At 41.2% G+C, this 12435-nt stretch overlaps 2 protein-coding genes across 2 annotated transcripts in view; one reads left to right on the forward strand and one right to left on the reverse strand.

Moving 5' to 3' along the window:
- Positions 1 to 80: 80 nt before the first annotated feature.
- Positions 81 to 9628, reverse strand: smc1a (structural maintenance of chromosomes 1A). The gene is made up of 26 exons (XM_015967851.3): positions 9292 to 9628; positions 8542 to 8730; positions 8025 to 8137; positions 7616 to 7819; positions 7299 to 7537; positions 6964 to 7222; positions 6665 to 6805; positions 6503 to 6585; positions 6282 to 6381; positions 6066 to 6173; positions 4969 to 5154; positions 4607 to 4786; positions 4363 to 4509; positions 4095 to 4232; positions 3891 to 4007; positions 3711 to 3817; positions 3490 to 3631; positions 3255 to 3400; positions 3020 to 3173; positions 2319 to 2426; positions 1994 to 2150; positions 1752 to 1906; positions 1398 to 1549; positions 1246 to 1315; positions 1041 to 1151; positions 81 to 820 (listed from the first exon to the last, which is right to left on the reverse strand). Exons 1-26 carry the CDS (start codon positions 9398 to 9400, stop codon positions 740 to 742), a joined length of 3696 nt encoding a protein of 1231 aa, XP_015823337.1. The 5' UTR covers positions 9401 to 9628; the 3' UTR covers positions 81 to 739.
- A 265-nt stretch (positions 9629 to 9893) lies between these two features.
- The window catches only part of ribc1 (RIB43A domain with coiled-coils 1), a 4254-nt gene continuing 1712 nt past the window's right edge, over positions 9894 to 12435 (forward strand). The window contains exons 1-6 of the mRNA XM_070544576.1: positions 9894 to 9978; positions 10350 to 10564; positions 10657 to 10839; positions 11261 to 11298; positions 11377 to 11491; positions 11806 to 11924. Of these exons, the coding sequence (XP_070400677.1) occupies positions 9959 to 9978; positions 10350 to 10564; positions 10657 to 10839; positions 11261 to 11298; positions 11377 to 11491; positions 11806 to 11924 (690 nt within the window). The 5' untranslated portion in view covers positions 9894 to 9958. The remainder of the gene's footprint in view (positions 9979 to 10349; positions 10565 to 10656; positions 10840 to 11260; positions 11299 to 11376; positions 11492 to 11805; positions 11925 to 12435) is intronic.

The raw sequence follows: 12435 nt of genomic DNA on the forward strand, positions 1-12435 counted from the left end.
GCATCTGCAAGTTAAAACAAATTCAAACTGTACTTCATACAAGACAAAAACTGCATTAAACTTCAATAAAGAAGCATAAATAAATTGATTATTTATTGGAGCAAAGCAATCAAAACTGTCTACACATAATTATCTTGGAGCTGAATTTGCCATTTCAGAATAACACAAATTTAGTCTCCATTGCTGTGTTTGAAATCACTGGTTTTTAAGCAGGTTGCAACAAGCTTCCCATTACAGTAGGGCCAGCTGCAGCTAATTCGGTTTTATTTAGTTTAACTTTAACACACAAAGGAATGTACCCAACACACTGGGACAACAAATATAAAAGAGGAAAAAGAGCACATATGTGATGCAATGCATTTACGTAAACACACCAGAGGACTTTGAAGCACACAAAGTAAAATAAAGAATCATAAAAAATATTTTAAAAAACAAATCTGAAAACAGCTTGCATTCTTTCAATTTCATCACATTTTCCACTTGATACAAATAAGTTTGTCAAAAAGTTTAGATTTTCACTCGTTTAGGATCCACTTTGATTCATTGTAGAGAAGCATTATTGGGAAAAGGCCGTTTAAATGTACATGTGTGTCGTTACCGTCTACAAACAATATCTTCCTAATTATCAAGTGGTCATAAAAAAAGAACATAATAAAAACAGCAGATTAAAAAAGACCTAATGAATACATAATCGTGACTAGAGTTCAGGAAACTCAACCAAATGATGGAGAAAAGGATTTCATTCATTTGGGTTCGAGCTGGCGTCTGGATACTGCGAGAGGTCAAAGGTCATCACTTTGCTGATGACACAATCTCCTTGCTGTGGATGAAGGTGACAAAAATCAGTGATGGAATATTCAATTAAATGCTAAAAAATTTTTTTTTAATGGTATTTAATTATTGTTAGGATTCTGAAAACAAACTTAGGTTTGGTTTCATTAAATAAGATTAATAATTGAGGTTAATAACTAAACGTCTAACCTTTGCGGTCTCTGTATGAGTTTATATGATGTTTCAAAGTTCCAAAGAGAGAAACTCACCTCTGGATAAACGCCTATGAGCGAGTCCGCCTTGGTGTAGAATTCCTCCTTCAGAGAAATAACGATGGCCTGGAAGTTCTGCACCGACTGGTCTTTGATGTAATTCGCCACCTTAAGAAAAAGAACAAATGTTAGTAATCAATGCAAAGAAAAAAGTAACTGGAAAAAAACATAAATAACCCACCAAATAAAAACCCAAACAGACCTTTCCAATGTTAGTGTTGTCCAGGGCAGCATCGATCTCATCCAGAACAAAGAACGGAGCGGGTTTGTAGCTACAGAGATGCAGAGGAGGTGTTAAAATGGACGGAAAGAAGCAGAAATCTGCAAAAGTTGCCCAAATAAGCATCAAATCACCTGTGGATAGCAAAAAGCAGAGCCAGGGCGGCGACGGTCTTTTCTCCTCCTGACAGGTTATCCATCGGTCGGAACCTCTTTCCTGGAGCCACACAGTTATAGTTGATGCCGTCTAAATAGGGTTCTTCTGGGTTTTCTGGGCCTAGAAAAGCCTAAAAAGGAATAACACTGTTTTAAACATTTACCTACTTCCTTCTGTTGCAACAATGCAGGAAAGAAGCAGCTGAACGTGTCAAAAGAAGTTGTTTAATGTCAGCTGCTGCTTCAGCCACATGGTATCCCCGTGATTCCCACCACTATTAAATACACGCCTAGTGCACAGAACTGAGAGAACATAATCTCTGTATTCTTTACCTGAGCACTGCTGTTGCGTGAGAGCGACTTGTAGATCTCATCGATGTTGGTGGCCACAGACTCGAAACAGTTATTAAAACGATCAAACCTCTCCTTCTTGATCTGCTCAAAGGCCTGCTTGGCCTTCTTGGCCCTCTTACGAGCCGCTTCAAACTCTTAAATAAAAGAAAATCAAACCACGAGTTAAATAGAAGCTTCAAGAATCCTGATCATTCAACCCCAGCCTCCACCGTAATTCTAACCATCGCTGGTTTCTTGGAACTTGTCCCTGACGCTCTCCAGCTTCTCCATAGCTTTCATGTTGGGCGCACTGATCCTCTGTAGGATGCTCTGCTGCTCATTCAGACGCTGTTGCAGTGTGTTTGTCTCGGCTTTGATCTCCTCCTCGGACAACGCGTCCTGTAGAAAATCAGTTCATCTTCATGCATTTAACAAACCAGACTCAAAGCCCATTTCAGACTAAAGTGGCGTGATGTTTATATTACTGCCAGAAACCTCATACCCAGAAAGCTAACTCTCTAGCTTTAGCTTTTAAAAAAACCAACAAGTGTTGCTTAGACCGTCTACCTTCAGGTCCTCAGACAGGTTGCTGTAGTCGATCTCTATCAGAGCTTCTTTAGCCAGGACGCTGCTGGATGTCCTCTGACTGCTGGACTCGTCGTTCTGAGAGCTCCCCTAAAACAGCAGCACAAACAATGTGCTGTTTTCTGTTTGGTTTTCAAACAGGGCTGCACGATATAAGGAAAACCTGCGATATTCCATAACAGCGATTAATATTGCGATGACGATATTACTTGCGATAAATAAAAAACTTAACTCAGGAACAAAAATAATCAAAAATAAAGAAATAAAAAAAATCATAAAAATGAGAAAAGCAAAAGATGTGAGGAAAGGGAAAATGAACAAGAAAAGGCGATCTGTGGATCCCAGGAAAAGCAGAATCAGCAAAAAGAGCAGAACAAAGCTAACTCAGGTGTTTGCTAACCATCAAAATTAAGTGCCGTCCGCCTCAAGGACGGGACTCTAACCTAAGAGAACCCACCCAATTGGCCAAATGGGTGAAGAGCTCTATTTGATTTGTTAAAAAAACATCATGCTTCCGTTTGATTGACAGAATGCATTATGTTTAGCAAACATTTGAGCTGACCATTCATTGCAATATTTATCTGTTCTTTGCGATATGCATATTGTGCATGCTGATATCGCGATAACGATATATTGTGCAGCCCCAATTTCAAATAAATATGACATCATGACTGTTTACACACCTCTCCCTGGCTGATATCGTCCATTGTTCCGGAGTGAAGTGGCAACCTGATGTCCTGCATCTTGCAGGCCTGCAGCAGGTTGTGGCGATCGCTTCGCTTTTGTTCCAGTTTGGTCTCAATGGCGGTCACCTCCTTCTGGAGCTGGGTCAGCTCTCTACAATAAACACAAATAAATGTAACTTTTCTACTGAAACCTGAAATGATGAACTGAATTTATGCTTCGGTAGCCACCCACTTGTTGGCTCCTCCCAGTTTTTTGCGGATCTCCTCCATTTCATGGTTTTTGTCATTAACTTCAGACTTTTTAGTCAGGTGCTGGTTCTTCAGGTCCTGCAGCTGGGCCATGGTCTCATCGATGATTTTCATGTGCCTGTGCTCCTCCTAAGTATTAAATGATGACAAATTTGATCTTTAATTCTAAAAATGCATGAAACATTAAGCATTTACATGAGTTTTGTTTTTTGTTTAACCTTCTTGAGTCGCTCGATTTCAGCTTCATCTTTCTTAACCGTTTGCTCCCACATCATGACCTTCTCCTGATCCTCCTTCAGCTGGTTCTTCTCATAGTCCACCTGGATTCCCAGGCGGGTCTTCTGGGTCTCAAACTCGAGACTGAAATCAAATGTAACCAGGTTACAAAACAAAGAGAAAACAAACAAACTAAAACTTTTGGACTGATTACTAAACTGACCGCTTCTTTGCGATCTCATTCTGCCTCTTGACCTTCTCCTCCTCGAACTCTCGGATGTTCCTCACTCCAATCTCCTTACAGAACTCCACAAACACCTCATCCTCCACCTGGAAACCAAAAACAAAGATTTTAACGCTGAAATGAGTTCCTAAATGAGCCAGGCTTTGGCATCAGCCTCACCAGGTTCATGCGGTCCCGGAGGTCTGTGATTTCTCGCTCACGGGACTGGATGATCCGTTTGATGTCATTGATGCGAGGACCAAAATTGGCGAGTTCACTCTCCAGTTTAGACTTCTCCTGTATGACACAAACACGACAACCTTTACAGAGGTTGTTATTTATTTATAACGGATAACAAAAATGAATCAAAACACCAGGACGTGCCTGCATGTTCAGGGACAGGTGTCTGGTTTTGGTCTGTTCCAGATCACTCTGAGAGTACTTGAGTCTCATCTGCAGACCGTGAGCCTGAGACTGGACCTGACGCAGCTCCGCCTCCTTCCTCTTTGCCTTCATTTGCTCCTACAAGAGAGAGGAGTGTGTTACACAACTGTACTAAAACAAAAACTAAAGTTAGTGACAATAAGCTTATACTGATTTGAAGTTCCGTTGCCATGGGGATGTTCGGCATATACTGCAATTAAAAATGTACCTTGAGCTCATCTGTAAGTTTTTCCTTTTTCTCCTTGAGTTTGTCCACTGCCTTCTCATCCCAGCGTCTGGCCTTGGCTTTCAGGTCGCTGGCTCCTCCAGAGATGACTCCAGACTTCTGGAACAAAGTCCCATCCAGGGCGACGGTCTGGAGAGGACGGATGACGAAATGTTCGTCAGACCACAAATCAACAAAAACGGACACGTCCAATTTAAACATCATCTTCCCAAATAAAGCGAAGTACCTTGTGCCTGTACGGCCCTCCAAAAGCGATCCTTCGGGCATCCTCCACGTTCTCACAAACCAAAGCGTTGCCACAAGCGTACTGCAGGGCTTTCTTGATGTGAGGAGGCTCGTAGCGGATCACATCAATCACCAGTTTGGCTCCTCGCAGTTCTCTCAGTTTTTCATCGGTTGGTTTTACCTTTCAGAGAAAAAAAAACTTTTAATTTTAAACGGACTTTATTTACCTGGGAGGTGCCATCAGTGAAGAAGCTCACAGGTCTGAATAATTAGAAGGTATATATTCTTCATTCTAGAGGTATTTCATTATTCTTTCATGCAATTAAATTACTCTCCATTAGTGGAGCATGTTGTGATAATCACCTCGAGGTAGTCGAGAGGAAGGAAGGTCTCGGGCTCTCCTCTCTGCTCCTTGATGTACTGGATACAGTCTCTGCCAGTTTTCTCTGAATCAACAATGATGGCGTCCATGTTCTTGCCCAACACTTTGGTAACAGCAATCTGATACTTTTTCTGCGTGGGCTGACACAAGTCGATCAGACGGCCGTACTGGAAACAGAGGAGACACGGGCATCAATTCAAAATGAGTCTATGTAGCATAACACATTAGTTACTTTAACATATATTTATAATATGATATATTTAACATAATTTTAGGCTGGTGGTTTTTGGATAATATTTTAAATGAATTTTAGTACATTATGATGATTTAAATAGTGAAAAAAAAAGAAACAGGTGTGGTGAAATGGAACTTGTGTTTTTGTTATTTTTAGTTGCGGTACTGGAGAGAAAAGGATAAACAGGATGCAGCCAGTGTGATCAGAACAGTGGGGAATAAAACATCTGTCCTCATCAGGGATCTGGAGGGCAGCAGTACCTATTACGTGTCCCTACGGGCCTATAACAGTGCCGGAGTGGGTCCACTGAGCAACATAGTCAATGTCACGACCAAGAAACCACGTAAGGAGCACACTTACAAGAGGTCTTTGACGAATGATAATGCCCTTTTTGTGTATTGTCTTTACTTTCTGTCCTCCTTGCTTTTGTTTCATGCTACTACAGCTTTAGGGGCTCATTGTGTTTATGTTATTATCAGGAGAAAAGGAAGCACTCGCAATGGAAAATGTTCATCCATTTTATTTTTTCCACACTTTTTCTCAGCATATGTTTTGTTTGAGCAAAAATACACAAGGAAAAAAGCATTTTTTTTTACTTAAAATAATTACAGATTATTTGAATTTAGTATTATGTTGTTCCTGGGTTTTGAGATCTTTTAGCCTTCTTCATGTTGTCAAACAGGATGTATTGAAGTCATTGAGTAGGAGAGGCAAATACTTTTTCTACTGCTATAATTCATATATACACTTTATTAGTACACTTTAATTACTGACCACAAGGCACAGAAAAAAATCTGTTTGGATTAAAAAAGTAAAGTTCTGTTAGCACAAAAGGTGTCTTACCACAGAGCCAGGATAGAGCCGTTTGATACTCTCCATAATCTCAGCCTTACGCTGCTGTCGACTGTTCTCCTGCCGGTCGATTCTGGCGTCGCCCAGCTGCTCCATTACCTACAGCAGGAACAGATCACATTAAAAATGGCCAGCGAGCTCTTTTGAGCTGACATTTTCATTCACAAAAACAAATAAGCAGCAAAAGGCGCTGAAAACAAGAGTTACCTGGTTAAGCTCCATATTGATCTCATCAATCCTCCTCTTGGCCATCTCCACCTCCTCCGTCAGCTCCTCCTCCATACGCTTCTGCTCGTCCAGCGACTGCCTGATCATTGACAAAACAAAGGTGTCTCAGTGAAGCTCAAAAGAGGAGAAACACAAAGGAGCAATGAGTTAAAAGAAGAGCTTAGAACAAAAAATAAAAAATACAAAAATCGGTAACCTACCTGCTGGTGGTGATATAATCCTCTAATTTCTCAATTCGCTTCTGATTTTCCTCAATTTCACGGATCTTCTGTTTGATCTTAGCCTGACGAGAAATAGTTAAACCTTGTTTTATTGAACCTAATGTAAACGACGCCTCCCGATGACACAGTCATCATTTTTACCTCCGTCTCCACTTTCTTCCTTTCCTCCAAGTCAAGACGGTCCTGGTCGGCCTTCTGGTCCCGGTTGAACTTCTCCAGCTCCTGCGCCAGAGTGGCAGCGCGTTTGCTGGCCTCCTCCTTCAGACGATGGTACTGCTTCACCTGCACAAAGAGAGAAAGTAATGCAAAAATATTTATCGGTTCATTCTCTGTTTATTCAAAAAATGTGCATACTTTTAACTCTATTGATAACTGACTTAAATTATTAGACGTTTTTCTACTGAAAACAACTACAGGAGCCTTAAATCGTCGCTGCAGACCTGATTTTCCTCCAGAGTCAGATCCTGGCCTTGGCTCTGCGCCTCCTCCTCCATTCTCTCCTCGAAATCTTGCTTGGCTAATTCCACTGCCCTCATCTCCTTATCCAGCTCGTCCATGTCCGCTTTGCGCTTCTTGTACATCTTTTGAGCATTTTGCAGAGATTTTCGTGCAGCCTCAAGTTTCTTTATCTTGTGTGAGGTATTCTCTTTGGCCTTGATGTATTGAGGCCTCTTTTGGTTTAACTCGGAGTCCTTCTCCCTGCAATCAGAATGACGTTCAGCTATGATTTGAGTATTTCCTGAAACAACAAGGTTATGAGTTTACAATAACTTACTTGATTTCTTTCTCAATAGTCTGCTGCTCTCTCATCAGCCTGCCCAGCTCCTTTTTCTTGTCCTTCAGCTCCTCCTCCACGTGGTCCATCTTTTTACGGTCTTTGTCTATTTCTTTGTTCCGCTGACCAAGCTCTTTATTCAGCTTTTCGATCTCAGTTTCGTTGTGATACAACTTGAAGAGCTGTAATTGTACGCTGGCCCTGGCCACTTCGTCTTTAAGGCGTTGGTATCGCTCGGCCTGGCAGAGATCGATGAAGAGACAATCTGATCATCAACGCACGTGTTTAGCTGGATTAATGGTATTTTTGGGACATACCTCTTCTTTCTCTTGCTTGGCCTCTTTGCGCTCTGCAGCAATGTTCTTCTTGCGATGGTAATTGAACTGTGTGTCTTCCTCTGCTTTCACCATCTCCTTCTTCCTCCGGTCATACTCCTGGGCCAACTCTCCAGAACGTGAGATCTCCTCAAAGAGGGTGGTGCGCTCCTTGGGGTTCTTCATTGCTATAGACTCCACAGCTCCCTGGGAGTGACACAAAGTTTTAAAGAGGGGGAACAGAAACATAAACAGTTATCCCAAAAAAAAAAAAATCCATGAAATGAATTTATCACAGCAAACATTAGGTTTTGGGTCACATCTACTTTGCAACAGGAGCTCAAATTAACTCTTAAACATGTGCGTACAACATGACTAAATATTAAATTGTTTACTAATAATTTAGTCTTACCTGAAAAACTAGAAAATTCCTGGCCTTGATAAGAATTCCAAGTTTTTCCAACTCCTCACTGTATTCAGGCAGGCCCACCACCTTACTGTTGATGCGGTACTCAGAAGAAGCCCCTGACAAAACAATAAAAATGAAGTCCTTGGACAAACTTGGAGAAAATTGCTGCAAGTGTTCACAATTTCTAATAATAAAATCCAGCTTTTAAAAAGTCTGGGATTAGTCCAGTTGTGTCTGACTCATAAATGCAATAATGTTGTAGTATTTAAAGTTAAAGTCCCATAGTCATCATCACACACACACTGGTGAAATTACATCTTCATATTTGACCCATCCGCATGGGGAGCGGTGAGCTGCAGCTGTGCTCAGGAACTATTAAAGCTTAAAGCTAAGTGTCAAGCAGGGAGGCATTTGGTCCTATTTTTTAAGTCCTTCGTATGACCCGACTGATTTAGAACCCTTGTTTCCCACAACAGCTATGTCCATCTCTTCTCATTTCTGGTTCCAGGAAGCTTCTTACCTATAATGACCCTTGTGAATTTGCGTTCCTCTCCGGTATCTTCCTTGTACACCATGCTGACAAAGGCTCTGTTGGCAGCTGGCTTCCCCACAGGCGCTCCATGGATCAGATCCTTCAGTGTCTTTACACGCAGGTTACTAGTCTTTTCTGCCAACACGAAGCTGATGGCATCCATAAGGTTGGATTTTCCTACAAAAACAGCAAAAATATTTTAGTACTTTATGCACAACAATACCGGTTTAAATAAGCAAAAATCAAAATTGTGCTGAACACGTTTTACGCAATTTAATCCAATTGAAAACTAAATTCCTGTAATACACTAAATATCTGACTTTTTGTGCAGTTTTTGCTTCTTGCTGTTCCTTAAATATAAGCTAAATAAAACACAGTCAAAAAGCATAATTTGTTGTTATGTTGTCCCTCCTGAAAAGAAAACATATCCAGGATTTTTAGTTCACCGTGAATTAAGGTGAGTAAGAGATGATAATCTTTAGGTGGAAATTGTAATGTGTCAAAACCTTCGCTACTCCTGTTAACTCAAACAAGTAGGCGAATAATGTTCATACGAATCAATGGATTGCAATGAAATGCGTGCCCAAAAAGCAAAATATTTACTATAAATAAAAAATTATGAATACAGAATATGTTGAAAGAATAATCGATATCTTGCTATTGCATTTTACCGTTTGCTAAAACTAGCAAGTAGCTTGTTTTAACGTTAGCTGCAGGAAAATGTCCACCATAACATACCTGATCCATTAGGTCCGATGATTGCAGTAAATTTATGAAACGGTCCAATGATTTGTCTTCCCTTGTACGACTTAAAATTTTCTATCTCTATTAGTTTTAAATAGCCCATCTTCGTTTTGTTTGCGACGCAGTCTGGATACAATCAGCACGGACAATATTGGCTACTGTGCTAATGCTAACACCCAGCCCAGCTTGCAAACTATTTAAAAAAAACAATAGTGCACGCAAATGAATGAATCTTCCTGTCCAGCCTATTGCCGGGGTTTTCAAACGTTACATCGTGTAGAACACGTTTAGCCTGACAAAATATACAACGCGATGATAATTAATAAACGGATTATGAATTCCTGCAACAACAAAGCGCCATTTTACAATCTAAAAGCGAGACCCGCGCGAGACACGAAATCTCGCATTTACTCGCGTGACAAAATGCCCCCCTTTGCTGGCTGCTGTGCTGTTCCCAAAATTTTAACTTTTGCCCTTCTAAATGGTTAGTCAATTTTCCTAAATATCTTTTAAAAATGAGAGACATTTTGTTTTTAGGAGGCTACACAAGTCACTTTTCACGATCGGTTGTGATGGGCAGGTGTTTCCATGGTTACTGTCATGTTTAAACACAACATTCAACAGCTGAGGAAGGACATTTACTGAGCTGTGTTATTGTTTCATGGTACTGTTGCTTCATAGGTAAGAAGTGCCTTAAACATGTGAATATTTATTGATTTAAAAGAAAATACAGCTAATTTGAAGAGCACTATTTTCCTAGAGTCTGAGGTGCTTATGTGATCAGATTGCAATAGCAGAGCTGGAAAAAAACGTTGCGTGTGTTGCGTTTTGGATGCTGGTCCAGATACTAGACCAGCATCCTATCCTGGACCAACATGCTGAACCGGAATTCAATTAACAGCATTCCATGCTGGACTATCATTGCCCAGCCAGCATAGCATCCAAAACACAACACATGTTGGGTTGTTTCAGCAGTTAGCACACAAAGGCACAAATCAATTTTCTGACAAAGTAATTAACCAGATTTTAATCTTTAAATGATGTTCCCTCAGAGACTCATCTGTAAATATGTACAGAGTGGATTTGCCTGTAGACCAATCTATGGAAAGGGCTATAGATAAAAGAAGGTCTGCAGAAGCAGAACGTAAGGCTTGGATTTACAACACCCGGTTACGCGTGATGGGTCTTGATGTAGATGCTCTGAACAAGCAAGTCCAAGAGAAAAAGCTCCAGCAACACACGGAGAAACAACGAGACAAAGCTTGGGGTAGCTACACGATGGGCTGTTTGCACAGACAAAATTTGGATTCCTTTAATTTTCACTAAATCACAAGTACATATATTTTTTATCTACTTCAGATATGCTGAGAAACCAACAAGACCGATTTCTTCTTCAGCGAGATATTGATGAGAAAGAGAAGAGAAAAGCCACATTTAAGGACCTGACCCAGTACTGGGCCTCTCAGCAGCAAGTGGAGGACTCCAGTGATGCAGATCTGAATTTAGACCTGAAGGGGGCATTCAAGACTACAGTTCCAGAGGGTAAACTTGGTAGCCTAGTGAACTAGACCAAATTCTTGCTTTGCAAAGAATGGTCTAGGCATGCTCCATTGGAACCTCAGCAGCTCCTACCAGGACTCTGGCTAGCCAATCACAGCTCTCTAGAGCGGTTTCAAACACATAAAGAGCTGTGATTGGTCCATAATGGTGGGCCAATCATAGTGCTCTATCTGCTTAGTGAACAAATCACAGAGCTTTATCCGCTTTGTGGGCCAATCAGGGCACTCTATATGCCTGGTGGGTGGGATGATGCAACAGAGTGAAACAAGAGTATGTCACATTCATTGTCCAGTGGAATGCGGAGATCATTTGAAAGACAACGGTAGAACCCGCCCCACAACCGAGAGCCGTCAATGGAGCATGGCCAGACTAAATAATACATTTATTTAGTCTGGCTTGCCAGGCTATAAACTTGGACCTGCCAGCATGCAAATCTTCCATGTAAGCTCAAGGTCTGTGCTTCAAGACTAAAAGAACAAATTTATTTAATGATAACCTGTGTGCTGGTTTCATGTACAGGGAGAAGATGTTGGCTGTGAGCAAACGAGGAGAGAACAGATGAAAAAGACACAAAAAGACCTACAAGCACAGATGGATGACAAGGAAAGAAGGCACAGGGAGGACAAGCACCAAGGTTAAAAGAGTCAAACACACATACAAACACATAAACATCCACAATGATTACAGACAAGCTCACATTAGCTACACGAGCGTTGCCGTAAATCACACACATGCTCCATGCTTTCCTGCACAAACAATCCCACTCCCACACACACACACAGTCCTTTTTACCTGGTGACTTTGATGAATGCCCATCCCCAAGAGCTCTAAAGTACATGCGACTGTGTCACTGAAGAGCTCTGTTTGGAAAATAATGGCTAACACAGGTGTGAAAATGCACACACACACACACACACATCATGTGGTTTTGTTTTCTGTGTGCTGCAGAGATGCTGGTGAACAGAGCGATGGTGCATCAAGACTTAAGGAAGGGTCAGATGGACGCACATGAAGAGGAGTTGAAAAAAGCTTCTCGTGTTGCTCTCAACAACTACAATCAGACTCTGGTACAGAATACACAAATGCACACACAAATGGTTACACTCATGGGCCCCGCTGGAGTAAAATCCAGAGGGTTTGGCGCTCTGACAGGGCACTCAGGTGGGATTTTGAAATTGCAATTACAAACTGAAAATGTTAAACGACGCATGCACGGTGCTGGAGTGCAGCAGTCATATTGTTCTGTACAATCCAACGTGAATGGATAAACTGCTCTGATCTGTGAAGTGGAACTGTGCTCACACACACACACTGCAAAAACACACACACACTGAGCTCTTCCTTTATTTGTCTGGATGCACTTGTCTGAATTTCCCTCTGGGATGGGTTCTTGTAAATCCTGTAGGTCATGCTATTTTTCATGACAATTATGTGGTTTCCCTAATAATCACTCACGTGTATAATGCACAAGCAAAAGGCAACAGACTAAGTGGATCTCTCAGGAGGACGCTCCAACATATGGCCGAGTCTTTAACTAAGTTTTTGTGTTTGATAAGGCTCCTGCTGTTTCAATCATTG

Source organism: Nothobranchius furzeri, chromosome 15 (genome assembly GCF_043380555.1).
Source record: "Nothobranchius furzeri strain GRZ-AD chromosome 15, NfurGRZ-RIMD1, whole genome shotgun sequence".
Taxonomy (NCBI): Eukaryota; Metazoa; Chordata; class Actinopteri; order Cyprinodontiformes; family Nothobranchiidae; genus Nothobranchius; species Nothobranchius furzeri.